The sequence below is a fragment of the Sardina pilchardus genome, chromosome 16 (genome assembly GCF_963854185.1).
Source record: "Sardina pilchardus chromosome 16, fSarPil1.1, whole genome shotgun sequence".
Lineage (NCBI taxonomy): Eukaryota > Metazoa > Chordata > Actinopteri > Clupeiformes > Clupeidae > Sardina > Sardina pilchardus.
Genome location: NC_085009.1, coordinates 7,024,344 through 7,052,276, shown reverse-complemented (window position 1 = coordinate 7,052,276; position 27,933 = coordinate 7,024,344). Strand labels below are relative to the sequence as shown.

The window sequence follows — 27,933 nt, the reverse complement described above, 5'->3', positions numbered from 1 at the left end:
TCAAGCCTGGCTGTAATCGATACCCCAGAAATGTTACTTAGGCACAGATGCTGAGCTGTCTGATGCGCTTCACTGCCACTTATCATCTTGATTGGCTTACAGTAAAATATGATACAGGGGGAAATCATGTCCATGGGAGTAAAACAGTGATTTAAATTTAATGGGTCTCACTGTCTTAATTTTGTATTCTACCTGCAATACACACATCCATTTTGTGTGTTTTCTGATCTACAAAACACACTTCAAAAATGTCAATTGGGTCTGCATACCAAACAACAGATTGCTGTTGTTTACTCGGAGATGAGTTATTGCCGTAGCTTTGCTGCTTTAGAAGCATAGCCTAATGGGTGGGAGGGGCAATAGGCCTATGTATCAGGCGTCTTGGCTAAATGGATATTGGGTAGCTTGGCAAGCTACACTATGACAAAAGTATCTGGATGCCTACCACTACGCCCACAGTAACTTCAATGACATCCCGTTTTTTAAGCTTATATGGTATATAGGTATTATACTGTACTGTAGGTATGAATATGGAGCTGGTCCCCCTTTGTAGCTTTAACAGCTTCCACTCTTTTGGTAAGGATTTGTCTGTGCCATTTAAGAGTTCCATTCACTTACCCAAGCTCAACCCCTGAAGAAACAGTGTTACACTATTATGCCTCCACCAGAGTGACTGTCCACAGTGCACAAAGCAAGGTCCATAAAGACATATAAGTGATTTTGTTAGAACTGGATGGATGGACTTGACTGGCTCACAGAGAGCAGAGTTCTGTATAGCATTAAACACCTTTTGGATGAACTAGAATAGACATTGCAAGCCAGAGGTGCGGTCGCATGCAGCAAACATTGGCAAACATTTGTTGTGAGCGCGTTTTTTCTAAACCGTTAAATTTGAACGATTTGGTGTTAATATTCCATTGTAACGGTAATTGCATTGTTACGTTCATCAAGCTCAAATCTGGCTCCGCTGTATGTTTGCGGAGAACTATCTCCTCAGACTGTTTGCGAGTGTTTGCAAACGTTTGCCAAAAACTCAAGGCAAACAGAAACCTGTTTGCAAACATTCACCTATGTTTGCTAATTTGAACGCACCTCTGGTCCTCTTGTCCAACAGTTATTTGATGTCCGTTCTAGGAAAGTGAATTAGACGTAGTGACCTGTTGCCAAGTTCATGATTCTTTTTGACAAATTAGGACATGATTTTCCAACACATTGTGCTGGTACTTACTGACTGATCTGAGGTCAGAGACAGCTCCACGAGGGAGAGGTTATGGCTGGGGGGTTTTAGGCCTCAAGTGAAGTGATGAAATCCAGACTACACTAAATATCCACAATGGAAATTTCACACAGTTGTTAACTAAATCTTATTTTGGTTCAATCCTGTTACTGTCATGCATATGTGATTGATGCTCTGTCAAGTTTTGGTTATGGTTTTGGTATTTAACAGACACTTTTGCCCAAAGTGTTAAGCTGTCCCAGTGTTATAACTGAATCAGTAAGTCAGCATCTACCTGAGCCATTATAAAGTGGAAGAGGGAGAGTCTTTTGTTCTATGTTACTTTATCTCGGTTTATCTCATTTTCAAATCAATTAGGCTAACATTTTACAAAAAGCAATAGAATGCTTCATCTTTGATTTCAGATCAAAAGAGCTTGAGCAGACAGTGTTCTGTGCATTTGTTTATCAAATGTCCTGATGTAGCCTTTATGGAGTGCCACAGCTATGCCAGTCTGTTTCTTTGTGTAAAAACACAACCATAACCAGCCAGGCCTGGGCTGCTATGTACTATGCATGTTCCCAGTCCCTCCCCTTTCTTAGGGAAAATCTGTTGTAGCCAGGGAAACACTAGGGCTTCGAGTCATAACAATAAGGATGACACTCTGGTCAGTTGGTTTAGGCAGTGTAGTGACTTTAACCTCCTAAAAGGAATATCCGGTCCTCAGAATGACCCCTTTTGTCTGTTTTAGCGAGGTTGTCCTCTTGCCTATCACCTGATCTCCTCTGATCCACCTTATCACACCCCAGCTCACAGCACCACTGTGGCCGTCTCAGAGGAAGCATCGCTCTGCAGTCTAGACTGCTGATACCGTCTCAGATTTAGAAAATCCATCGTGTGTAGACTGAGATGTACACTGCATTTACCATCCAGAGAGGCATTCTGTTGTTTTTGTGGACAATTCATTTGCAGATAGGCTAACAGGATGAAGTGAAATCCTTCAGAACCGGTTATGACATTACAGATGTTGTGCTGTTTTAGACAATGTTACTGTCGTACTAGCTGCTCTTGTATATTTCTTTATGAAATGGAGGAGAAAACAGCTCAGTTGTAAGTTTCAGGGAGAGTAGAGAGAGTTATTAGTGGAGATGAAAGTTTATGATGTTGAAATTCACATTACATTGGTTGGAAGCCGTTTTAATGTCTGGCACAGTAGAGGCGCTATTGTGTTGTTATGGAGGCGCTGTGATGTTTGATGTCAACACACTCGTTCTACACGTTTCGTCATCTTGGAGTGGTTGTGTGACTGAACGGTTCTCTTTCTCTCTTTCTCTCTGTTCTCAGATCCTCACCTTTGAGACGAAGAACCCCGTGGAGCTCGCCGAGCGTCTGCGGGCCGTCTGCGGCAACCAGAGCAATGCGTACGCCCGCCTGCTGGAGTACCGGCTCAACGCGCTGCGGGGCCTCTGGGGCGCCCAGCGGCAGCTGGCGCTGGAGGAGCAGCAGGACCGCGAGGGCGTCCCGGGCCCCTCGGCCAGCGCCATGGGCGTGGGCGCGGCCTCCGGCGCCGGAGTTGGGGGCTCGTCCGGGACGTCGGGCTCCGACGAGGAGGCCCTGGCCATGCTGAAGCGCCAGGGCCTGCTGCACCACCACCACTCGCACGGCCACCACGGGCACCAGGCGTCCGGGCACCAGGCGGGCGGCTCGGAGCAGGCGCCCTTCACCTCGCGCGTGGGGCTGCTGCTGCTCTTCCCGCTGCTGCAGTCGCAGACGCGCAACGACCCGGCGCTCTGCGGCGTCACGGCCGAGGTGCTGCTCACCTGCCTGCGCGACTGCCAGCCGCTCAGCCTGGGCAAGGAGCCTGCCGACTGCCTCAACGGCCTGGAGGGGCTGCTGTGCACCTGGCTGGAGGAGGGGGGGCCCGGGGCCGGGGTCCCGCGCCCGCTGCACGGGATGCAGAGGGAGAACGCCGCCGCCGCCCTGGTGGCACTAGCCTGCGCCAGGTGAGACAGAAGGCCTTTTTTTAATGTAGACATCCCAAAATAATCACGAGAAGAAGAGACCACACTATGCAGCGTTAGTCACTTAAACAGAGGCGGCAGAGCGCTGTTGTTGTCTCGCAGACAGACAGACAGACAGACAGATTAAAAATTCAGTAACGTTACCCGTTAAAAAATGCGGATTATTGAATCATCTCTTAGGAGATTGAATAACATTACAGCACGGGTTTTCTAGGCTGAATGTGTGTGTGTGTGTGTATCCCTGGCGCAGTACGCCGTATCCGTGGTGTTCGCCCGGAGCCTTCTTCTGTCGCTCCGTATCACACTGCAAACGGACGCGCGTGTTTTGAGGAAACATCGTCCCAATTTTAGACCTCTGGCCCGAGGCGCTGCAGGCTGAGCGTTTCAAGAGGGGATGAGGTCAGCGGTGCGCTAACCAAACAGAGGCGCCAGTGCTGAGGGCCTGTTTTGTTTAATCCCTGGCTGTTACCCCTGATCATCGGCCCTAATGGAGCCAGATCCTGGCTGCTGCCCCTAATATGACATCAACCAGCGCTGTGAGGGCAGACGTCGGGAGTTGAAGGAGAGTCAGTGTGTGTGTGGGGTGACTTTTTAAGGTGAATTAGGTCATTATGACCAGCGTGGCTCCTTCTGCTTTTTTGGCCCATAATGCTAAAAATGAGAGCAGATAAGGAGAGAGCTGCATTATATATGAAGGAGAGCAAAGGTCCAAAAAAGCTGTTGGGAGATGAAGGAGACATATGATATTACTGTTACTTTTCAGGGACTTTTTACTTTGGGGACAACTTATTTAATTACCAACTGCCATGAGGCCCCATTTTCTCCCTCATGTTAATCCCTCTTTTTTTTCTGTTGTCATTCTCTCTCTCTCTCTATTCTCCATCTCTCTCTTTCTCTCTTCTGTCTTCTGTCGTCTTTGTGTGGTTCCCATTGCTTTTTAAAGGCCACTGCTGGCGGTGACACGGGAGCTTGAGTTGTCAAAAGCAGAGTGGTGAAATGGTGGTGGTGGTGGTGGTGGTGGTGGTGATGGTAGTGGCAGCAGCAGCGTTCTGGGCTCTGCTGCTTTTGTACGAGCGTCTCTTTGGCTCTTTGTGTGAGGGAAGCATCCAGCGTTCTGGCTTCTGCTGGGCTCTTTACGTCCCCACGACCCCCACCACCACCAGCAGCCCCACCAGCACCCCCACCCAACACACAACGCTTTCAGGAGGGTGGGCTGGGTGGTGTTTGTATTGGGATTGGCGGACACAATCTGACTCGCATATGGAAACTTCTATGTGTGCTGTTTATGTCTGTCTCGACGTGTGTTTGTGTCTTTGTTTTGTGTTGTTTGTGTGTTGTGTTGTTGTGGAGGCTGTGTTTTGACTGACTCAGAAACGCTCAGTTCACCTGAACACAAACTCAATGTGGGGATGTCATGATTAACATCCACAAAGGCACACACACAGACAAATGCAGGGGTTAAATGTCACATCACTTTGTCTTGTCCCCTTTTGATGATGTCAGCTGTAGTGGAGAGAGCAAAGTTTTTGGGCCATTTTTGTCAAGTGAGTCTGAATCAGCCAACATTATGACCTCAGCCCTTGTCAGGTGCCTGTGCAGCACTGACTCACAGTGCCGATGACTTCCCACACTCCATAAACCGCACGTATCCAGAAACACTCCTCCCCTTATTCTCGTAATGTTATCTTATGTCATCCACCTAATATCATTCCTGGTCTTTCTCTCTCTCGTGTGTGTGTGTGTGTGTGTGTGTGTGTGTGTGTGTGTGTGTGTGTGTGTGTGTGTGTGTGTGTGTGTGTGTGTGTGTGTGTGTGTGTGTGTGTGTGTGTGTGTGTGTGTGTGTGTGTGTGTGTGTGTGTGTGTGTGTGTGTGTGTGTGTGTGTGTGTGTGTGTGTGTGTGTGTGTGTGTGTGTGCATTTGTCTCTCCCCAGGGGATCCTTGAAGACGTTCATCCACACAGTCCACCTGCTGCAGAAGCAGACAGACCTGGGCCAGCTGCCTGTGGCCGACGTGTTGTACAGGTGAGCGTGCCCCATCACTCCCGCACAGCACCTGCATGCCTAATGCCATCAGGGCCGTCCGCAAGCGGCGGGACGCTCCACGCCCCCACTGTTCACTAGTCATCACAGAACATTTTGCACTGGCTTTGAGCTGATTGCAAGTGGAAAGGAAAGCACACAGTTAGCTTGTTTTTCATCACAAGCATTATAATTGGACTTGGTTGGTTTACTCATGCTGTTTTTATTGTTTTTATTCTACTTTGTGGAACAGTTCTGCTATGTGGACAAGGAATTGCTGCATTATGCTGAATACATCTTTTATCTTAGCAAGACTCTATACAGATATATTAACTCTAATAACAAATGCATAGATTTCTAATGCAGATCTAACATACCTAACAAATGACCACATACATTACCACAAATCGTCATAACCATAGCCTGATCTATATGTAGAGTCTAAAGTCATTACACATCAATGCTAATCCCTTAATGAAGTGGCTATGTAGTGACTGTGATGACCGTTACCACCACTTCCTGACGTTGCTTTGGTTTCCTGCACATGATGAGCTCCAAACATCATTGAGTGGCAGCAAGACTGGTGTTGTGATATGATCAGGGCCATGCTGCCCAGTCCATCAGCCCATCAGCCTACCGCTGTGTTTGGAGGCTGAGCTAATTCACCTTCCAGCCAATTTGCTCCTGACCTGAACGCTCCACCACTGAGATAAATCTGTTAAATGTGACACCAAAAGGAGAAATAAAATCTCTCTTGCATATCTTAATCCATTGAATCAACCCCAAGTCTCTATCGTTCGTGACTTTTCTTGCCATATATAGACCCTTTCATCCGCATAAACAAACAAGCGCATTCCTAAGGCCTTTCCAGTCGCACTGAAAACAACACTGAGCTAATGGAAACTTGGGGGACCAAAAATATATATATTTTCTAATGTTGACATTTTCCAGAGCATTATGCTGAAGTCTGGTTCATTTTCATTTCAAAGGATCTGTGAACGTTTCAACCAGAAACTGTTGAGGAGAAAATGTAAAGGGTCTACAGTCTATGCCTAGTTAGTCATTTGCCAAGTTCCAGTACAGTTATCTTTCTTTACTCTGCTCTGCCACTCTAGTTGTCTGCAGCACTCTTATCAAATTCAAGCAAGTCTTCCGGTACTCTCACAGTTGTCAAGCATCAGAGGCCCAGCGGTGTGTGTATCCAAACATGGGTGACGGGTATCACGTCAAGGTGCCCGGGGGCACGGTGACAGCCACTAACCTACGCAATGTGCCATGTCTATAAATAAGTCGTCTCTTCACCTGACACATGAGCAGCTTCTTATCACTCAGTTTCTTTTCTTTTTTTTATGATATGTTTTAGACTGTTGTATTGTTAATACCATCACGTTCACAAACAGCAGTCGGTAGTGGCTTAGGCCCTCAGTGGCTTAGGCTTGTGTTGTTGATCGCTTTAAAATGTTGTTAGTGTCCCTGCGTTGTGTTTTGCACTCCTGTTGATTTTGTACGACACGCGTATATCTCTGTGTAGTTGTCACTGTAATTAAACTCTCTCTCTTTCTCTTCCTCTCTCTCTGTCTCTCTCTCTCTCTCTCTCTTTTCATGTCTTTCTTTCTCGCAGGCTGCTGCTTCTAGAGGGGGGGCCAGGCTCTCCATCATGTTTACTAGGGGGTAAACACAGTGTCTCCTGGGGCTTCGAGGACATGCTGCCTACCCCAGACAGCAATGCAGCCGCAGCTGAAAGCAAAGGTGCGTTTGTGTGTATGTTTGGTGAGAAGGGTAGAGTGTGAATAGTATGTCTGTCTGTCCGTCTCATTGTCCGTATGTGTTTATCTCTTCACACATGCAGTGGATGTGCGTTTAGCTGTGTTGTGAGCGAGTGGAAGTGCATTGTCATTTTATAGGCTGCCTCTATAGCATCCTCTGCGCGCTTGTTTGTGCACATACTTCTCCCATTGGGCATGTGCGGAAAGCTATGACTAAGCTCTTTGTCTTCAGCATGCTGGTGTCAGTATACTGGACGAGGTCCATTGGCCTTTTTAAATTCATTGCCAGCCCCCCCTCCCTCCTTTCAATGCGATGATTAATTCATATCCATCCGTATATTATTCATTTCACTGTTTCATGGGACTCCCTGGCACCGCGCGGTTTGGGCTCATTTCGACTTCTAAAGAGGCGCGCTCTCCTCGCGAAGCCGATAGTTGCTATGTTTCTGAATTCTGCTGAGCAGGGTTCTGGTACCGAGTGATCGATGAGCTGACCTTGGGCACTCCTGTAAGCCAATACAGCTCCAACCCCCAGCCCCCCCCCCCCCCCCCCCCCCCGCCGCCCCTCCTCTTCGGTTCACAAGTCGCTGATCTGGGACGTGACCTGACCTGCCCACACCACCGTCCAGTCCAGAAGCCCCTTACAGGTGCAGGCCAGCCGAGCTGCTCCCAGATCAGCTGCTCTGATGTCAGACACCCCTCCCATGTGTGGGTTCAGCAGACGGAGCTGATAAGGGATGCGATCCCGCCGGCAGAAGAACAAACTCCGTCATGATGACGCTGTCCAGTAGTTTCACATTCTCAAGGTGCATTCGTACATGTATACATATGATCTTGACGCTCTAACGTTAATAGCTCGGTGGAGTATTTACAGAACTGCACCATGGATTTGATGGCCGGAAACAAGTGGTTGCTTTTCCATCTCTGTGTTAGCTCTCTCTTACTGAGTCACCGTAAGTAGGCAGAGGGAGCTGGGCGGCTGATGAGGAAGCAGGCTGGAGAGAGAGGCTGGTTTGGGGGCAGTGAGGCGGCAGTGCCAGAGCCCTCTGCTGGTCCTCGGGAAGTCTAGCGGCCTCGAATGAATCAGGGGCCTGCAGTCCCCCCCCCACTCACACACACACACATACACACACACACACACACACACCACCTGTTACGAATCACAGCCAATAGCTTATTTGTGTGCTAACCCACACCACCAGATACACTTTTAATTAGTTGTATTCCAGTAGGATCCGCGGGTGTTTGCTGGTAGGATTGCTCCGAAATGAAGAGTGATACTTTGGCTGGCGAAGTGTGAGAGTTTGTTTGTTTGTCGTGTCAGCGGTGGAGGAGAGGAGAGCGCTAGACCACAGCTGAAGACACTGAGTCACGCTCCGTCTCCTCTCTCACTCACGTTCTTTCTCTCTTTTCAGTCTTTCTTTCTTTCTTTATTTCTCTCTCTCTTCTTTCTTTCTTTCTTTCTTTCTTTATCCTTCTCTCTCTTTCTCTCTCCCCCACCCCCCTCTCTCAATGGATATATATAAAGTGATTGGTTCCATCCCTTTCATTTTCGTTCTTGTCGTCAACCCACTGCTCTGTGCGTACCTGTTTCTTTATTTTCAGGTGTGTTTCATATCTCTCTCTCCCTCTCTCTCTCTCTCTCTCTCTCTCTCTCTCCCTCTTTCTCCCTCCTTCTCTCTGTCTCCCCCTGCTGCAGACACAGACCTGGGCCGTTGTTTGGCCACTGACGGGCTCTATCTCTACACCACCAACTCCTTTGGGAGAGGCCTCAGCAAGCTCGGCTCCGGCCTGCACGGCACACTGAGGTAACGCGAACCTTGAGCTAAAAATATACACAGGCAAACACACACACACACACACACAAAATGCCCTGCGCATATTTCACCATAGATATGCCCTGGTGAACGTTATGTACTTCTTCATCAGGGTGTTTGTAATGTTGGTCACATATGTAGCCACACACGCACACATGTCCAGAGTAAGGTTTACCTCTGCTATCCATATACTGTACAGAGCCTCCCACTACATCCACATATGAAGTTACTGTCTGGATGTCAATAACACATGCTCTTCCTATACTCACACCTTACATGTGTACATGTGGACCCACATAACAGTAATGTTATGTGCAAGAGTAGACAAGTGCACTGACATCGTCTAAATATCTTTTTTTATCTCTCTCTCTCCTCCTCTTCCTCCTCCTCCCCCCTCTCTCTCTCTCTCTCTCTCTCTCTCTCTCCCTCTCTCCCTCTCTCCCTCCCTCCTTTTCTCTCTCAGGGGCTTTGTGTACTGTCGTAATGAGGAGCTGGAGGCTGGCTGGGTGGTCTACTGTAGTGGGCGCCTGCTCCATCGCCCCGCCTCCTTTGATGCCAAACCACACCAACTCTGCCAGGTCCTGGACCCCTACACGCTGCAGGTAATACACTCACACACACACACACACACACACACACATACCCATACACACACACACACACACACACAAACTCTTATCTGCAGCTCCTTTACTCTCGTTGTGCCAAACACTCATCCACCCAGGGCTGGAAATGAACTTAACATCTACCAGCCACTGACAAGTAAATAGTCAAATGTACCCGCCACTCAAACGTAAATAATGACTTTCCATTCCCTGCATACACTTGTCGCGGCGTGGACCATTTCACTGACCAGTCAGACACACACTGACTTAAGTTATCAACTCCTACACTGTCCACGTCCAGCTGCACGACCAAACACGCGCATACACACAAACACACACACATCCGGTGGTGCATAACTCTCACACACTCACGAGTGCTGCTGGGTGTTTCACCCTCTTCAGCTGCGAGTGTGAACATCAGCGCTCTGTTTCACACCGGAGCGCTGAACACGCCAGCTGGGCCTCACTTCACAACACCGAGGCCACGCAGAGGAGAGTGTGAAGGGGGGCCTCACAACACGCTTCACACCGTGTTGCTATGCGCTAGCCACATTCATTGATAAAGGCAAACGTTTTGTTTTCTTCAATCTTTTATTGATGGTTTTATTCTGGTTTTAATGTTAACACTGCCAGATTCTCATCCCCCATCAATATCCTAGCCACAGTGTGCCAGAAGTAAAAAGAGTTTGCATTTTTAAATTGATACTGTATTTGTAACTTGTTGCATTCACTTTGGTTGCCTCATTGGCTTGAGAATTGACTATCAAGTGTTAGTTTAATTGTCTTCAAGTTATAGACCATTAGATATATTTTCCTGGGTAAAGTATGAATATGAGAAAAACTTTCTTTTAAATGTATCAGCACTTATCGTAGAGATCTTATATATATATAAATCATATAAATCATATGAATATCGATGTTTTAGCAGTGGGAGTAGTGGGAGTACAGCGTCAAGTTGTTTTTGCTAGTTAGTCCTCCTCATATGAGCTCAAATATCGCTGGATCTTCTTGATTACACTGGTTGATGGATGCAAGATCGTCACGACCGCTAATCTGTGCTAATCCTCCCTTGGCATCTCCTGTGCCCGCCTGCCTCTCTCTCTCTCTCTCTCTCTCTCTCTCTCGTTCCCGCTCGCTCGCCCAGGTGGTGCAGATGGTGGCCATGCCCGCCCACCACTTCCCCGTGGGCAGCAGCCTGACCTCGCTGCACCTGTGCTCGGACGGCAGCTACCTCTACTGGGTCTGGTCCCCCGTCAGCCTCAACGAGAAGACCCAGAAAGGCCACTCCGTCTTCATGGACGTCTTCCAGCTCTCAGTAAGACCACCCGCAGACGAGCGACAAGCCTCACATGAGCATCTCAGCAGATGATGCCAGTCTAAATACATTATGATGATTGATTGATTGATTGATTGGGTTGTTGATAAGTTTATTTTTACAGGGACAATGTGCATTATATGATTGAGCCATATAGCACACATTTACATCTGTCATCCCTGTACATCTGTTGATTGATTGATTGATTGATTGATTGATTGACTGATTGATTAATTGCACAGATATAGATTTTGTGTGTCAGGAAAGTGTTGAATGGAGTGTTGAATGTTATTAGTCCCAAAAATAAGCTTGAGGTAATGTGCCTTTGATGTGGATTGCACCAGTGGTGCCTAGTCTGTGTTTCCTAGTCTGATGTCTGATGTGTGCTTTGAGTCAGGCGTCCCCTGTCTCTGACTCGGTCCGTTCTCTGCTCTCCCCCCAGACGCAGTCGGGGCTGTGCGTGGCCGACGTGCTCCAGGAGCGCGTCATCCTGTCGCGCAAGGAGGGCGAGTCGTCCAAGTGTCTGAACGAGCTGCTGCTGAGCCGCATGTCGCGCTTCCGCGCCTCCCACTCGGCCACGCTCGCCGCCCTCACCGGCTCGGCCATCACCAACCCCGTCAAGGAGGAGCAGTCAGGTGAGCCGCCGCAAGCACGCCGCCGCGGGGGACAGTGGTGGTGGTCACTTTCAAAATGTCTGACACAATGATGGTAGTGATGATGGTGGTCATATGATGAGGTAGACTGCATTTGGGGATGGGGGTTCGCATACCTTCAGAACAACGGAGAGTGTAGGGTAGGGTCTGCATCTCTTTAGGACAACGGAGAGTGAGTTTTGATTGGTGGTGGCGTTTGTTTGTGATTGCACCTATTTTTCTATTCTAAACTTTTCTCTCTTCTTTCTTCTTCTCTCTTATCTCTCTGCTCCTCTCTCTCTCTCTCTGTCTCTCTGTCCACTTCCATCTCTCGTCCAGTAGTGAACACCAGCTGTGGGCTGCCGCTGAAGACCCTGAGGAAGACGCCCATGTACGTTTGCGGCACCTACCTGGTGATGGTGGCACCGCCGCCGGGCGTAGCTGGCAGCTCAGCTACCCGCTCCCTTTTCGGGGGCACCAGCGGCCTGTCCTCCCTCAAGAGTAAGTAATCCCGAAACACCGCAGTCGCACTGCGCTCTTCTGTAACGCCTCTATTGTGTTGCTTTGGGTCATTCATATCAGTCGAGTAAAAGAAACCAGCAAGGCTGTGTGGTCTCTCTCAAATGCCTTGTGCAGATTACACGATTTTAGCCCGATTTTGCCACAAGTTTCCAGTGGCATGACTCATGCCCGAATCTGAAAGGTCGGGAACGACGCCGGAGGAAGAACACGTAATGTTGTCTTGTAATGTGACGTATTTAGCAACCTGTGTTTATTGTCTGCGACGTTCCACTTCTTCAGCAAGTCTAGTAGTACTTTTTTGGGGCATCTCCTATGATTACCATGTTAACATTTTCGTGACGACATGCAACAGGCTGCATGATCTTGTTGGCCTGATTTGGACAATATCCAGACCAAGATGTGGCAAGAATTTATGCTTCTATGATGGCCTAGTCTGACATGATCGATCGTAAAAGATAGATAGATAGAATCTTTATTGTCCTATAAAGGATATTCTTTTTCACATAAGAAAAAGAATATCCACAAAAAGGCTGCAGGATCTGATGTTAACGTCACAGTCTCCTACATATAGCATATAACATATAGCATATAACATATAACATACTGTATAACATGACACTCACCATACCCCCCCTCCTCTCTAGTTTCCCTCCCCCTCAACAAAGACCATCATGGTAGACAAAACAATGGTGTAATCTGCACAGACCACAAAGCTTTGGAACAGCGTCTCTGCTTCTCCACACATTTGTGTGGACTGTTCACATTTCTGCTCGTCGTCCCGCTCATCCTTAACCTTCGTCTCTGTCTGCCTCTGTCTCTCCAGTCCTGGCGTCCAGTCTGGTGTTCAATCTGGCTGACGGTCAGTTCCTCAGCCGCGTGGACCTCATCGACGCCCCGGGCAGCTCCTTGGGCCGCGGAGCCCAGGTTGGAGGACTGGGTAAGGGCACGTCTTTAACCAGGTGGCAGCGGCGGAAGTGTCTAGAAAACGACTCTGGTCTCCAGACACGGCAGGAGTTGAGAAAAAGACGAGGAACGAGACGCACGCTGCGTGCGTGTGTGTCGTGCGAACTGATTGTGCATAACGTGTATGATAATATGTCATTTCCTCCTGACCAGCCCCATGTTGAACGGGAATTCTAAATGTCTCGGTCGTAATTAGCTCCCCCCACCTCAGCTGTTATTAGTAATGAAAGCGTGCTTCGCTAATTGCAAATGTGTTCCACTTCATCACCTTTGTCTGAGGCGTATTGCAGAGGCCTTGTTTGAGAGGGGCGTAGGCAGCGGATGGTACAGTAGGGCTCTCTGGAGCTGGAGTTCTGAGTGCTTCTCGTGCGCTGCTGTTTTCAGGGGCCTGCTATGACGCCCTAAACAACTTGATCTGGACCTGCTCCAGCGACTACATGGACCAGTGGTGTAACCCTGGCAACCAGGCCTTCCATCACGTGTGCCAACGTCTGGGCGTTAGCCACCTCATCCGAGAGCCCAGGGGTAAGACATGCCTTTTTCCATGCCCTTCACCCGTTTTCTCTCTCTCTCTCTCTCTCTCTCTTTCTCGATTTCTCTTTCCCTCCCTTTCTTTCTCTCCCTCTATCTCTCTCTTTCTACCTCTCTCTTTCTCACTTTCTCTTTTCCCTCCCTCTTTCTACCTCTTTCTCTCTCTCTCTCGCTTCCTTTCCCTCTCTCTCTTTCTCTCTCTCTCTCTCTTTCTACCTCTCTCTCTTTCTCGCTTTCTCTTTCCCTCCCTCTCTCTCTCTCCCTCTATCTCTCTCTATCTCTCTCTTTCTACCTACCTCTCTCTCTACATCCGTCTCTTTGTGGCTGTTCTCAGAAGCCCTTGCATTCTTAAGCCGTTGTTAAGTGTACACTACGTTAAGCTTTAATGTGGAAAACGCACTGCATGTGTCCCATAAAGATGAAAGTGTACCACACACCCATTGCACAGATAATGGCCATCACTGCGGTCGTTAAGTATATCGCGTCCTAGAGGGCTGTGCCACCTTTGGCAGGCCCCATCTGGTTTACCTGTTTTTATAACATCACAAGTTGTGTGTAAAACGCTTGTTTACACAACAGACTGTCGTAAACAAACAGACCGTCTTCCCAAAGCCAGTCTGTTGTTTTAAGCAGCTATGCTGTACACAAGAATCAGCCCCTTGCGGAGCAGGAAGAGCCAATTACAGGGCTAGACTGCATCTGGCACTAATTACATAATGACTGTCTTCACTAGTGGTGGACCAGTGTAATAGCTGCATTGCTTGTTGTTGCTGGCTTGAATTGGTTTGCACTTCTACAAGTGCAGTCCAGTTATACATTACGATGCAATACAATGCTTGTTTTCTAATTCAACAAATTGGTCCTCCTCGATCAAAAACAGAGGTCAGACAATGACTCTGACATGATGGATCCCTATCCTACCACATCATCACACATCGACACATTACTCTATATATGCATTTACCTGACATCTTTACCCAAAGCGACTTCCACATACCAATAGCAGCGGCCATTCTCCCTGGAGTCGGGAATTGAATCCTTGACTTTTGTGGCTACTGCACGCTAGCCGAGCTCCTTAGCCACTACACTACCACCTCCCGCTCCCGCACGCGTTTACTTCAGAGACACGGAAGAGGAAGGGTTTGATTTTGATTGTCCATTTCATTAAAAACATTACCTCCAGCTCCAGCCCATCCCTTTAACTGGCCTCTCTCTCCTCTTCCTCCTCCTCCTCCTCTTCCTCTTCCTCCTCCTCCTGCTCCAGACGAGATGGTGGGGACGGGCGATGTGATCAGCCAGCTGCTGCACCACGTGGGCGCCATGTGCATCCACCAGCTCAACCTGCTGGCGGCCAGCGGGCAGGCCGTGCCCATGGGGCCCCTCCTGGGCAAGCAGCACCCCATGGAGGCGCGCCACTTCAGCAGCATCTGCGACATCATGGAGAAGGCCATGGTCAACGGCGACACCTGCATCATCCGCTGCATCCTGGTCGTCTTTCAGGTGAGGGGGGGAAGTGGCGCCGCCACCGCTGCCACAGGTGCGGTGTGTTGGACCGCCAAGCAGGCCAGGTTTTGTTCACGTGGTACAATTCACCTAGATTTCTGTTCAAAGTGCTTTGAAAATGAGCAGAGAAAAATAATATGCAAAAGGGAAAGTGTGCTAGAAGTGCATTAGACAAAAAGCAGTTGAGTTTAATCACTCAGACAATGTGTGTATGCTTATGGAGCCGAGTTCTCCACTAATGTTTACTTCCACTAACTGTTCTGTCGTCTTCAGTTCTCCATTAACCAACTCTCTCATATTTACCGTTCTAGGTGGTGTTCCGGTTCTTTAACCCGCAGTCAGAGCAGAACCGGGAGAGTGTGCGGCGTGCCGGGCTGCTCCTGTGGCAGCTGCTGATGGCTCCGGTGGGTCAGATTGGAGCGGAGATCCAGAGGGAAGTCTGCCTGGCCATCAGGTAAGCTCACCTGTCTTTCCAGAAACTTCCGCCATGGTTCATGCTAGAGGGAGTCGTTAGGTATTTCTGTGCCTCTGTTTGCATGTACAGTAGTGTGTAGCATCTTAAATCTCTAATTGTACAATGTCCCCTCGGTTTGTATTTTCTGTCTGTACAATTGAAAGGTTCGTGGACGTTACACATTACAGTACGTACAGTGTCCTTGGGTGACTGGAAAGGCACTTATGAATCAAATGTGTTATTAGCCTTATTAATATGACCATATCTCACTAAAGTAGAAACTGTGTGATGGACACAGTGATAAGTTGTTAGTACAAGACTAAGTGGAATCTTTGGGTGAATCTGAATGGAGATGGTCTAGCGACTATTCGGACAGCTGAGGTACTTTTCCAAGAACGAAAGAGAACTGAGTGAGTGTGCTCGTGCTGACAGCTTCAGCCTTGAGAGCCAGTGTTCGCGAGAGGCCTCAGCTGCTGTCTGTGAGGCTGTGTTGTCAGACAGAAAGCAGCGCCGCTGCCGTGGCCTGACCGCGTGTCACGCTGGAGCTCAGTAGCCATCATATCGTCTCATCCGCGTCCGCTCCGTTCGCCCCCCCTGCTGAGAACACATTGAACCGTTTGGGAGAGAAAAGTGCCGTGAGCTCGATGGGTGACCCGCAGTCTCTCGGTTTTGTGGCGCATCACAGAGAGAGTAGACCAAGCAGTGCTGGGTACACAGCTCGATGGAGAAAAATGTTTATCGAGTGCTCATATCTTAGTCGCGTCTGTGTCCTGAATTTACCTCAGGGATGGATGACCATTGGCCGGTGTTAGTCACAGAGGGAAGTGGTGGTTCTGAGCTTGAGAACAGTGTAATGAATTCAATTCGATAGTAGTGTTTATTTCGGTGGGAGTTTTATAGAAATATTGTTGCAATAAGTGTGTGTGTGTGTCCATTAGAGCAAAGGTCTGCTATTACCTTGTTGGTCTTGTTTGCAACAGTTAGCTGTGATGCTTATTAGTCAAGAGGGGCGAATGTGAGCTTGATGTCAATATTTGCTCATTTATTGATATGATGCAGTGCACACTCAAGCAGAAATGAGCACTTTGTAATATTTAGCTGAACATGACGGAGGCTTACCTTAACGATAGCTCATAGTCACTGTGTTTATAACAGGAAGGTCATGCGCACAGTTTTCTATTATTATAGACAAAGTGAAATGATTTTGAGCAGGAATTGAACTAGTTTGCTCGCCTTGTGTATTGCCTCCTATCTGACTGCCAGTCTGGTGCAGTCCTTCACAGGAAGGATCATCCAGTATGAAAGGAATATGCTCAGAAAAACGTTAATATTTAATAACAATATAATTATAATTGAATAACAATATAATGTTAAAAGTTGCTAGATCTACAACACTAACTTCTAAGTGAACCTCCTGTCCTCATATCTAGCTCTGGACTGAATATCTTGTATCCGGGGGAGACGGACCTGAACAACTTGTTGAAGCTGGTCCTGACAGAAGGTAAAAATTCCAGACATGTTCACACAGAGACCTCAGCGGTGTGAATGACCGGCGTAAATCACTGTGACGGATGTGTGGTGTGTTACTGTGTGCAGGCGAGAGGAACAGTGGCCTGTCCCAGTTACGGGACGTCATCCTCACCAACCTGTCTGACCAGCTGCAGAAGAACCGCTTCGGCAGCGAGGACGACGACCACTACAGGTAACTAGCACACCTCTCTGGCCTGTGGGAAAAGTATTAGATTGTATCAGCCAGTCCCTTTGGTGCCCCCTGCCATTAACCTGTCTATCTATGCACAAAATGTCGATCTTAATGGAATTAACTTGCTGTTAATAATGTCAATTAAAGAAATTATCAGGGAATTTTCATTCTGAAATGTCAGTGACCCTGGAAAAGCCCCTCTGTGAGAGAAATCCAGAACTGTTCTGCTCATCCTACAGTATTCCCCACTCATATGCTTCAGTGTCTTTAGTAAACAAATAAATATAGTAAACTATTCAGAGATGGGCTGGCCTTTGGAGTGGCCTTTTATTATTTGCGAATTGCAAGCAGCTTTTAGTTATGTCTCATAAATTATCAAGAAACATTTAACGTCTAATTGATTCTTGCTGCCATGGAGATCCAATTCTTGGCCAATTCTGTATGGCACATTACCAGAGCAATTTGTGCTCTTCTTGGTTCCAGGCTGATTTTCAATGCACTGAATCACCTCTCAACAGAAGAGCTGTCAGCCTCCCCCCCTATCTCTCTCACGCTCACTTCCCTCTGCTCCCCCTGCAGGCTGAGCGACGAACTGCTGCACTACATCCTGAAGACAGTGGTGCGCGAGTCCTGCCTTCTCATCACCAAATGCCAAACCGTGGCCCGGGACGACTTCCAGAAGCTTCTGTCCACTGTGCCAGTGCGTCTCGCCGCTGTTGTTGTTGTCGTCGGCTGCTTAATGGGCCGCTTCGGTCCCCGTTGGTTAAAAGCCATTTTGCTCTCTGTGGTGTTCGATTAGACCACCCGAGCGGCGCCAAGCTTTATGAAGCCATCTGTTTGATCTGTGAATTAGCTCAGACGCTTGAATTCGACCATCTTGTGTTGGTCCTGCAGTAAAATGTTCTGCATGTTCAAGTAAAAGTGGGTGAATAAGCTGACGTAGAGAACTGCCTTCTGTAAATCATCACCATAGCTGCTTTCAGACCTACGTGTAAAGCAGTCGAGCCGTACATTATATCTGGACAACATAACTATTATGAATTCCAAACTTTACACTACTCCCCTCCTGGTATTTTCCGACGGACATTATGTGAATTGGCTTGTGTCTGAACGAAGCAAAGCACATGCAGAGACTCAAGTGTGTGTCCAACTATGCAGAGATTCTGTCCATGTGCGTCATTGTGGTGTCGTTCACACATACGACCGCGTAATGTCCGCATGTTAGCGTCATGTCTGAATCATTCGAAGGGTTGGACCTCAGTTTGACTGCATTATGCTGTGGAGGACGTCTGAAAGCATCTTATGTGCATACTTTTCAAAATACAGCATTCTGCTTAAAAAAACATAATGACAGTTATGGCTCATGTACATCATATATTATGAATATATCATTCCTAATATATATAATATAATTTATTCACACGTCTCCATGGAGTATCCTGTGCCCTAATCAGTCCCTCTGCTGTGGGCCTGCAGGTGGCTTCCCCAAGCTTGCGCTACCTCATGGCGGTCCAGAACCACTTACTCAGCAACACCATCCTGCTCCGGCCAGACGACGCTGACGACAGCGACAGCTCCCTCCAAGGGGAAACAATGAAGGTACAGGTAAACATCCCCTTTCCAATCCCCCTACTTGTCCGTCCTGTGTCTCTGTGTGTGTGTGTCCTCGGCACCTATGCGCTCGCGTCGTGTGGCTGCGCACCTGTCCATGGAGCCGTGCAGAACGCCTCGACCACGATGGCTGCGGTTGTTGTTTGTGGGCATGGCTTGTGCTGTCTTGTGAGTTGTTTTCACCGGAGTCTTCTAAGTAGGTTTGAGCTTCGTAGTCTGTGTGTATCAGCTTTGGTCATTTGCTGTGCCATCCTAGCTTATCAATAGGGTACGTTTCGGTATAAAATGACCTAGACTTCCTGGATGCTGTAATGTTAGCATTCGAAGATTGATCTTTAATTTGTGTGAAAAGGTTTTTGCGATGAAGTATGAAAGCCTCAGACATTGAAGCAGCCCAGAAATGGATGACCGTACACAGGGCGCTGAAAAGAGACATTACCTCAGTGAATATTTCAAGCAGAAAAGCATTCCTAGGACTCCTAAATCAGCCCGATAAGAAATGTAACTCCGTCTGACTGTGCGTTTCATCATTGAGAACCAGACCATGACTCGCCATTACAGAGAAATGATACACTCGCGCTTTGACAATATTTTCCTTCCGCTACTGCGCACCCAAGCATTTCTTTAAAGCATCGTTGAGCCGAGTTTGTTTGGATTAAATTGACCTTTACTGTGTAATGAGGTCTGGACAAGTGCTAGTTCTTACAGCGACATTGCCACTGTGTTGCTATGGCATAGCTGATTCTCATGTTGAATCGGTGGCCACTGAAAGCTGTCGAGTGCTCTTTGCCCCATTCGCCTCTGCTTCCGCTCATCGCTTCTCCTGCTTTGGGCATACGCATACGCCCCGGTCCTTGAGAGAGAAGGTGTCCTTGCTACCGAAGCCTCTGTGTGTGTGTGTGTGTGTCATCTCTCTAGGAGCTGCAGACCAGCATCCTGTCCCTGGCCACCAAGATCCTGGTGGGCTGTGACGAGGTGCTGGAGACCCTCCAACAGGTCACCACCGCCCTCATCAACAGCGACATCAGTGACCGCGAGAGCAGGTATGGATGGACGGCCGCCAGGATCCCCAGCCGTGGACTGAGCCCACTATGCGAATGGCTGCGATCTTTTTCCGAGCACATCTAGGCTTCTCCCCATTAGAACATTAGACTTACTCCATGTTTGATCTTTGGCTTATACATTGATTTTGCAAAATGTCTTCATTTATGAGGTTAATAGATGAGGGCAATTCATGCGGTATTAATATGGTTTGGTTTCTTTTAACTTGCATAAAACACTGTCCTGCGGCTTATACACAATGTGGCTAATACACAGGAAATTACTGCATATGCCTGCCAGCAGTTATTGTAGGTTCTACTGTACATCTATGAGTATTCTATGGTTCTATGTTTAATTTCATTGTGATCAATCACATTTTCACCCCCTCCCTCCCTCCCTCCGTGTGTGTGTGTGTGTGTGTGTGTGTGTGTGTGTGTGTGTGTGTGTGTGTGTGTGTGTGTGTGTGTGTGTGTGTGTGTGTGTGTGTGTGTGTGTGTGTGTGTGTGTGTGTGTGTGTGTGTGTGTGTGCGTGTGTATGTGTGTGTAGGCTGAAGGGTCTGGAGCAGGTGACCAAGGCCACTATGCTGGGCCACCTGCTGCCGGTGCTGCTCACCTCGCTCATGCACCCCAACCTGCAGACACTCACGCTGGCCGATGCCCTCATGCCCCAGCTGGTCCAACTGGTCCTCTACACCAGCCAGGTGAGTCCGCCACGCCACGCCACACCACACCTGACCGCACCTCACCTGACCACACGCCATCAGCTCACCTCACCCACTGTACCTTAGGGCCGGAGAGTGCCATTGGTTCTGTCTGTTCTACTAAGGGCCGGACAGTGCCATTAGTTCTAGGTGTTCTACTAAGGGCCAGAGAGTGCCGTTGGCTCTGTGTGCTCTACTAAGGGCCAGAGAGTGCTATTAGTTCTGTGTGCTCTACTAAGGGCCAGAGAGTGCCATTGGCTCTGTGTGTTCTACTAAGGGCCAGAGAGTGCCGTTGGCTCTGTGTGCTCTACTAAGGGCCAGAGAGTGCTATTAGTTCTGTGTGCTCTACTAAGGGCCAATTTCCCATACAAGGATTAAGACTAGTACTAGATTAAAGAGTTTGTTTTCTAGTGGTATCGCTGGTGTGTGTGTCGTCTAAATGCAGTCGTTGGGTCGCTTGGCAAGCTATCCATTTTGTCCTTTAATTAAGTCACAGCTCTACTGAAGGCCTCCAGTGTTGGCCATGAAGGAGAGCACGAGCTACTTGTGTTTGCGTAACTGTGCACTGGCATGTAATTGGTGTCGTGTGTCGGTTGTAATGGCGCAGATTATTGTTCTGGGCTGTAATGACGCCTCTCTCCACAAAGCCACACAGAGTCAAGTGGCACCCTCCTGGCAATCATGCCAATCCCCAGATCGCTGCTGAAATTGCTTTAGTCCCTCTGAGATTTCGGTTTCTTTTCGGCCCGATTTTTGCTGAATGGCTTTCCATTTTAAGAAGGGAAATTAATGAACACACATTTGGGAGGACTGCTGAGACCATGTAGGCCAACCACAAAGAACATAATAACCCGAGACGTGCTTGTACAAGAATTGTCTTGTAATTAGTTGAAGAGAAATGTTATGTGAGCCTAGTTAAGACTTGTTGATTAAACGTTTCTTGTGTCCCCCCCCTCCCAGACTGCCTTGCTGCTAAAGACCCAGTCACCTCTCTTCGTGGAAGGAAGTCCTTTGGAGAGCGGCTCTCTCCGCCAAGGGGCTAAACTGCCCCCTACTGATGACAAGTAGGAATGCACCTGTTATTTTCAGACCACACCTTTCTGCAATAGTGTTTACCAGTACTAAAATATATAACACGTCGTAGGGTTCACCGACACAGAAACCAACCTGAACAACACAGAAGCTGTGTAACTCCTCTTTAGTTTGAGTCAGACATATCCTTCTTTCACTAATGTCTAGAACTATCCCTGCTTGGCCAATTCGATTGAACTGTTGAATACTGCGACACGTGGTTTGAATGATTCTGACAGAAGTCCATAAGGAGTTAATGTACTCCTTTCACTGGGATAATCCTTTTACCACCGGCCTGATAATTGCATTATCATCGTGTTGTCCTCCAATTTACCGCTTACAATTACTTATGTGTGGCTCAGCCTTCCTTTCAACCCCGTTCCCATGTCACTTGTACAATCTGCAGCATGTAGATGCTATCGCTGTCTTGTGAACTGTTTGCACTGCTGTACACGTGTAAAACAGACTGCAGTCCCAGGAAGAGCGATATGAGAGAGAGATAGAGAGAGAGGACTTAAGACAGACAAAGAGAGAGATCGAGAGAGAGACAGCAAGTAAGACTTAGAGAGAAAAGAGAGACAGAGAGAAAAGAGAGAGAGAGACAGAGCAAAAGAGACAGAGAGACAGAGTGAAAAAGAGAGAGAGAGAGAAGAGGGAGGGGGGGGGAGAGAGCCAGAGCCAGACAGCCCTTGATCACCTCTGTCTGGTCTGCTGTCAGATTCTGCTGCTGGCTGGCCTCATTTGGCTTCAGTTTATCTCTGTTGAATCTGGGTTCTGTTCTGTGTGGGGGATGTTCGCCTAATTGTGTTCAGTGGCACAGGCAGCTAAAAGATGTGAAGTCCCGGGCGGATAGGGTGGATCGTGTTATGCAATTGGGATGGAAAAATGTGCAAAACAAAACAGAATCATGAACCTCCAAAATAACTCCTTTGCTACCCCATTGTATTTGTTATGTTTAGATAGAGGTATGTGCAGACAATCTTGAAGAAGTTTCTCCTGGTAATTATGTCAGGAGAGATTTTTAAAAGAAGAGATATATTGGATTATAATGCAAGTGTGTGTGGGTGCGTACAGACGTGTGTGTGTGGGGGTGGGTAGGTGGGTGCGTGTAGACATGTGTTTTGTGTGTGTGTGTGTGTGTGTGTGTGTGTGTGTGTGTGTGTGTGTGTGTGTGTGTGTGTGTGTGTTTGTGTGGGTGGGTCGATGGGTGGGTGCATATAGACGTGTGTGTGTGTGTATATGGGTGGGTGGGTGGGTGCGTGTTTTGTGTGTGTGTGTGTGTGTGTGTGTGTGTGTGTATGTGGGTGTGGGTGGTTGGGTGCGTGTAGACATGTGTTTTGTGTGTGTGTGTGTGTGTGGGTGGGTGGGTCGATGGGTGTGTGCGTATAGACGTGTGTGTGTGTATGTGTGTGTGTGTGTGTGTGTGTTGGTTCACTCCGCCGCTCACCGCCCGCTCCCTCTCCCGTAGCCTGCGGATCCTGGAGGAGCGCGAGGAGCCGGGCTTCCTGACGGGCCTGAAGATCCCCGCCCCGTGGGCCGCGGGCAAGACGGTGGAGACGGTGCACCCGGTGCGGGACAACTACAAGTTCAAGGAGACGGTGCACATCCCGGGGGCCCGCTGCCTCTACCTGCGCTTCGACCCGCGCTGCTCCTCGCAGTACGACTACGACAAGGTGGGTCAATCCTTCAGTCAGCGGTAGGCTGTGTCTCTGTACAGGTGGCCAGGTACCGGACAAGTGGACACTTTTAAAGACTACACACACAGACCCCGACGTTGGCCCCTTCTCAACCTCGATGCTCGATGCTCGCTCCAGGCTCGTTCCCACTGATCTATAAAGACTCGAACACTGGATAGACTATCCCATTGTTGGCGCCCCATCATTCTTTATCTAGATCAGTGGGAACGAGGACCGAGGAAGGAAGGGAGGATAGATAAAAAGACAGATGAGAGAGGCCCATAGAATAGTAAATATTTCATTATTGTATGTTGAATTCTGTCCTTGAATTACCCTTTGGGGATCTATCTATCTAGGTACCGGTCTATCGGTCTATGTTGACAGTAATGATATTTACAGTAATGACATTATTAATTGCAATTTCAGCTTGACTTTAATAATAAGTGATGAGTTGTGAATGTGAACATGTAACGTGGTTTTTAGTTTAATGTCCTCTGGTGTGTGCTGGTTTCAGCTGGTCATCTACGCTGGACCCAACACAAATAGCCGCAAGGTCACGGAGTACGGGGGCAATACACTAGGCTACGGCAGCAGGAGCGTACTGGGCACAGGCTGGCCAAAAGACCTGGTCAAGGTGAGGAGAACACACACACACACACACACACACACTTTTTAGCTGTTTTCACATCAGCTGCTGTCTTCACACACATGCATCTACACTGTCCCTCAACAAGTAACACTAATCACATTTAATCACAGTTACATGTATGCACACACCCTTTTATAGCCACACAGATTCCTCAACGGCGCCTCTTGTGTGTGTGTGTGTGTGTGTGTCCGATGTGTCGTCTAGGTGGAGGGGGACACGGTGACGTTCTCCTTTGAGATGCGTAGCGGCCGTGAGCACAACACACCTGACAAAGCCATGTGGGGCTTCTCATGCACTGTCCGAGCTCAGGTACGTGTGCACGCAACACACAACTCACCTGCACCATGCATTCAATCGGTGCTGTGATATATTGCACATTCAATTCAATCAGGCCATTTTGTGAATACATACCTGCGACTACTTAGTTATCAGCGAAAACTTAACAACATTTAAGTATGCAGTAGTTGTGTTGCTCCAGCTGATCCAAAATAAACAAATGCTTACGCTGCAACAGTGCTCTGCATTGTTTCCAATGTTTTTCACAATCCCCCATTACAAAAGCATCTGCTAAATTCAGGGACCATAACCATAACCATATAAGGGATTTAATTCATTCATACCAGGATTATGTTGAATCATCTTTTCTTTCTTAGTCCAACACCTATAAACACTAATAAAACCTGCACCAAAATTGTTCTCACTGTTTTGTTTTTGTTTATGTAAAGCCCATTGAATGACCTCTGTGTACGATATGCGCTATATAAATAAACTTGACTTGTCTGTGTCCTGTCCGTGTCCCTCCACTCTGTGGTGCAGGAGTCGTCGGAGGACGTGTCCGGCGGGCTGCCGTTCCTGGCCGACCTGGCCCTGGGGCTGTCGGTGCTGGCCTGCTCCATGCTGCGCATCCTCTACAACGGCCCCGAGGTCACGCCCGAGGAGGAGGCCTGCCACGACCTGCTCTGCTCCAAGCTACTGCAGCGGTCAGCTGAGCACACACACACACACACACACACACACACACACACACACACACACACGTACAGTATAAACGTATACGGGCATTTACACAGACCAGAACAGTAGTATCTCTACTGCAAGTTGCTGTGGAGAAATGCATGCAAAAGGAAATAAAAGTTAATGAAGGGAATCAAATGTACTTAATTCTGTGACAAATTCTGCATTCAAAATGGTCGACTCCAAGCACTGGTGGTGCCAGAAGAGCTCTATAAAATAGGGAGCTGCTCTCTCAGTCTGTGAAAGATAAAATAAGATCCTACTGAGCAGAGGACTACCGTAATAAAGAAATGGTTCATTGTGAAGGAGAGCATTTTCCCAGGCAGATTACACAGTCAGGTTTGAGTAATGAATCATCCTCTCTGTCCTTTTGTCTCTCTTAATCCCTGTCCTCACCAACCACCAAACCCCCTCATTCACACACACCGTCCTCTCTCCTTCCCTCCCTCCCTCTGTCTTTCTTTTTGTCTTTCTTTCCCCTCTCTTTCTCTCTGACTGGTCCCTCCATCTCTTCCCCTCTCTTTCTTTCTCTCTCTCCCTCCCTACCTGTGTCTTTCTTTTTCTTTCTTTCCCTCTATCTCTCTGACTGGTCCCTCCATCTCTCCCTCCAATCTCTCCATGTCATCTCCTCCAATCTCTCCCTCCTCCTCCATCTCTCTCCATCCCTCTCTCAGCTGTCAGTGGCAGGTGGAGGCCAACGGCGCCATCTCGCCGGCGCTGACCCCCAGCCCCTCCCCGCTGCCCCTCACCATCGACGAGGACCGCGAGTTCACCTACCCCTCGGACGTGCTGGTGCCGCCGCCCGGCCTGCTGCCCGCCGCCTACTGCGACCTGCCGCGCATCCGCCTGCCGCCGGGCATCATGGGACGCCTGCGCGAGCTCTCGGGACGCGCCCGGCCCCAGTTCAGACCCAGCATCAAGTACGGCAGTGATGTGATCACATTTTCATTTCAGAGATTACAAAAACAGCACAACTGGAAACCGTGTACATGTTTTGCGATTAAGTGTTCAATCAATGCAGGATACGTCCGGATACATGACCCAGCATCACGTACGGCTGTGCAGTTTATCACTTTTTTTATTTCACATTTTATTTTTATTAGCTTCCAAAGATTACCAAACCAACACAACTTGGAAACAATGCAAATATTTTGGTCCGTTGAAGTGCGTTTTTTTTTTTAAGCTCAATAAATGCAGGATACATCCAAATTCAGTGAGTCAAATAATTATGCGATATTGACCAAAATAATCGCAGTGATATTTGCTGTAATCAAGCAACCTGAGAATCAAGTAAGAGGGCAATAATCCAGGAAAAAAGGGGAAAAGAAGGAATTAGAAGGAAGGAGAGAGAAAGAAGGGATGAGAAAAAGGAATGAGTCTAGCCAGACAGAGCGGAGCACGAAGCGAGGAGGATTGTGAAGTCTTATCAGAGCTGCTCTGGTGATTAGTCTGGTGGGGAGCAGAATCCTATTCAGCATGTACACCAATATCCGCCTCTCCGTGAACTTAAATGAGTTTTAGGCTCCAGCACGATTTTTTATTAAGCCTAATTTCCTTACATAACTTCCCAGATGAATGGTGGTGGTGGTGCCTGTGAAATAGCCTTTCACTCCACTTACACGCCTTTTCTCGCTGTGCTTGTTCTGCCTTTATAGAAAATCTACCTCTCGACATCTAGCATCGATGTGCCAAGAAACTGCGATGTTTTCCTCACAACCGTTTACTCTTCTTGGTCTATATTGCTTTGTCCTTCACTTCTACATAGCCGTGGATTGTAAAGAATTCAGATGTCCCCCCGACTTTAGACTTCAATCAGTACTTTATATAGTTCAGCAAACATGCAAGGTAACATAAATGCAAGTGGTAAAACTCGTTGCATCTACGTCAATCTTACGTTATGGGATGCGTAGCGTAGCGTACGTACGTAGGAATGTAGCAGAATGCTCTTAAAGGTATATGGCCACATTTACATGGGCACATTACATGACCTGGATAACAGCACCTGAATGGCTAAATGGGAACGGAAATGTGATCGCTACGTGTGGTCTCTTCTCTCATGTGTCCTCCTCTCACGGTCCTGCTGTCTGTCTGTCTGTCTGTCTGTTTGTCTGTCTGTCTGTCCGTCCCTCAGGGAGGTGATCCGCCCGGACGTGATGGAGGAGGTGATCGTGTCGTGCGTCATCAAGCACCTGATGCTGGTGGACGCGCTGCAGTCGCTGGTCAACTTCCAGTACCGCGAGGAGCACCCCGAGGAGCACGACCTGCTCTGCAAGATCATGGCCGAGACCTTCAAGAAGATCAACGCCATGGAGCGCCAGCTGCAGGTGGGTCAGTGTGTGTGTGAGTTTGTGTGTGTGTGTGTGTTTGTATCTGTGTTTGTGTCTGTGACTGTGTCTACTGTAAGGTATGGCTTTCTGCGTATTTATGCATGTATGTGTGTGTGTGTGTGTGCGCAAGCTTTTTCGTGCTTGTGTGTAGGGTTGGGCATCGATAACCGGTTCCGTCTTGGAACCGGGTTTAATTTATCAATTCCATCGACATCGTACGTCTTTTTTGTTATCGATTCCTTTAACGATTCCCTCAGCCTGCATGACGTCAGACTTTTTCCGGTTTTCCTGAAATTTTGTGTTACTACACGCCCTCTGCGACGACTCATACTACAAGTCAAATCGTGTAAGGGTAGTAATACCAGCAATATGTTAAAACATTTGTCCGTGAAGCATGGGATTAAGCTCCAAGAGTGTCATGTGTTTGACAGACTACGGAGAGGTGCTAACGTTGCCCGGTCCAGGGCTCCAGAGTGCATATGCGCCCAAAATGTTTAAGAGTGTGCCTGAAAATAATTCTAGGTGCACCTGACGCTGCTCGGGTGAAAGCATACGTTTCCTTCACAAGTTTTAATTGTAGACTATGCGTGCAACTTTGCCAAACTATATAACCCCTTGGCCCGCTCTCTCTCCCTCTCCCTCTCTCGTGCGCGACACCCGCCCCTCGACATGCACATTCACAATCGTGAAAGCAATGACGCATAGAAGACAACTAGCGACATTATAATTAATTTCGGTTAGCATCATAGCGTAGGCTACTGCACAAATTTGATTCAAA

General features: G+C 48.1%; 1 protein-coding gene across 8 annotated transcripts in view; it reads left to right on the top strand.

The window, feature by feature from the left end:
* Nucleotides 1-27,933, top strand: part of LOC134059391 (probable E3 ubiquitin-protein ligase HECTD4) — a 71,760-nt gene that overhangs the window by 3,159 nt on the left and 40,668 nt on the right. For 3 of the 8 annotated variants that reach the window (XM_062515753.1, XM_062515757.1, XM_062515751.1), the window contains exons 2-26: nucleotides 2,561-3,219; nucleotides 5,169-5,258; nucleotides 6,877-7,004; nucleotides 8,721-8,829; nucleotides 9,302-9,440; nucleotides 10,588-10,758; nucleotides 11,201-11,393; nucleotides 11,730-11,891; nucleotides 12,736-12,849; nucleotides 13,260-13,400; nucleotides 14,671-14,906; nucleotides 15,221-15,363; nucleotides 16,794-16,864; nucleotides 16,960-17,065; nucleotides 17,645-17,765; nucleotides 18,542-18,670; nucleotides 19,595-19,719; nucleotides 20,265-20,418; nucleotides 21,379-21,482; nucleotides 22,958-23,162; nucleotides 23,680-23,799; nucleotides 24,019-24,123; nucleotides 24,631-24,794; nucleotides 25,503-25,748; nucleotides 26,960-27,152. In XM_062515753.1, coding sequence (XP_062371737.1) covers nucleotides 2,561-3,219; nucleotides 5,169-5,258; nucleotides 6,877-7,004; nucleotides 8,721-8,829; nucleotides 9,302-9,440; nucleotides 10,588-10,758; nucleotides 11,201-11,393; nucleotides 11,730-11,891; nucleotides 12,736-12,849; nucleotides 13,260-13,400; nucleotides 14,671-14,906; nucleotides 15,221-15,363; nucleotides 16,794-16,864; nucleotides 16,960-17,065; nucleotides 17,645-17,765; nucleotides 18,542-18,670; nucleotides 19,595-19,719; nucleotides 20,265-20,418; nucleotides 21,379-21,482; nucleotides 22,958-23,162; nucleotides 23,680-23,799; nucleotides 24,019-24,123; nucleotides 24,631-24,794; nucleotides 25,503-25,748; nucleotides 26,960-27,152 — 4,128 coding nt within the window. The remainder of the gene's footprint in view (nucleotides 1-2,560; nucleotides 3,220-5,168; nucleotides 5,259-6,876; nucleotides 7,005-8,720; nucleotides 8,830-9,301; nucleotides 9,441-10,587; nucleotides 10,759-11,200; nucleotides 11,394-11,729; nucleotides 11,892-12,735; nucleotides 12,850-13,259; nucleotides 13,401-14,670; nucleotides 14,907-15,220; nucleotides 15,364-16,793; nucleotides 16,865-16,959; nucleotides 17,066-17,644; nucleotides 17,766-18,541; nucleotides 18,671-19,594; nucleotides 19,720-20,264; nucleotides 20,419-21,378; nucleotides 21,483-22,957; nucleotides 23,163-23,679; nucleotides 23,800-24,018; nucleotides 24,124-24,630; nucleotides 24,795-25,502; nucleotides 25,749-26,959; nucleotides 27,153-27,933) is intronic. The other 5 variants (XM_062515758.1, XM_062515755.1, XM_062515759.1 and 2 more) reach the window with 3 other exon arrangements.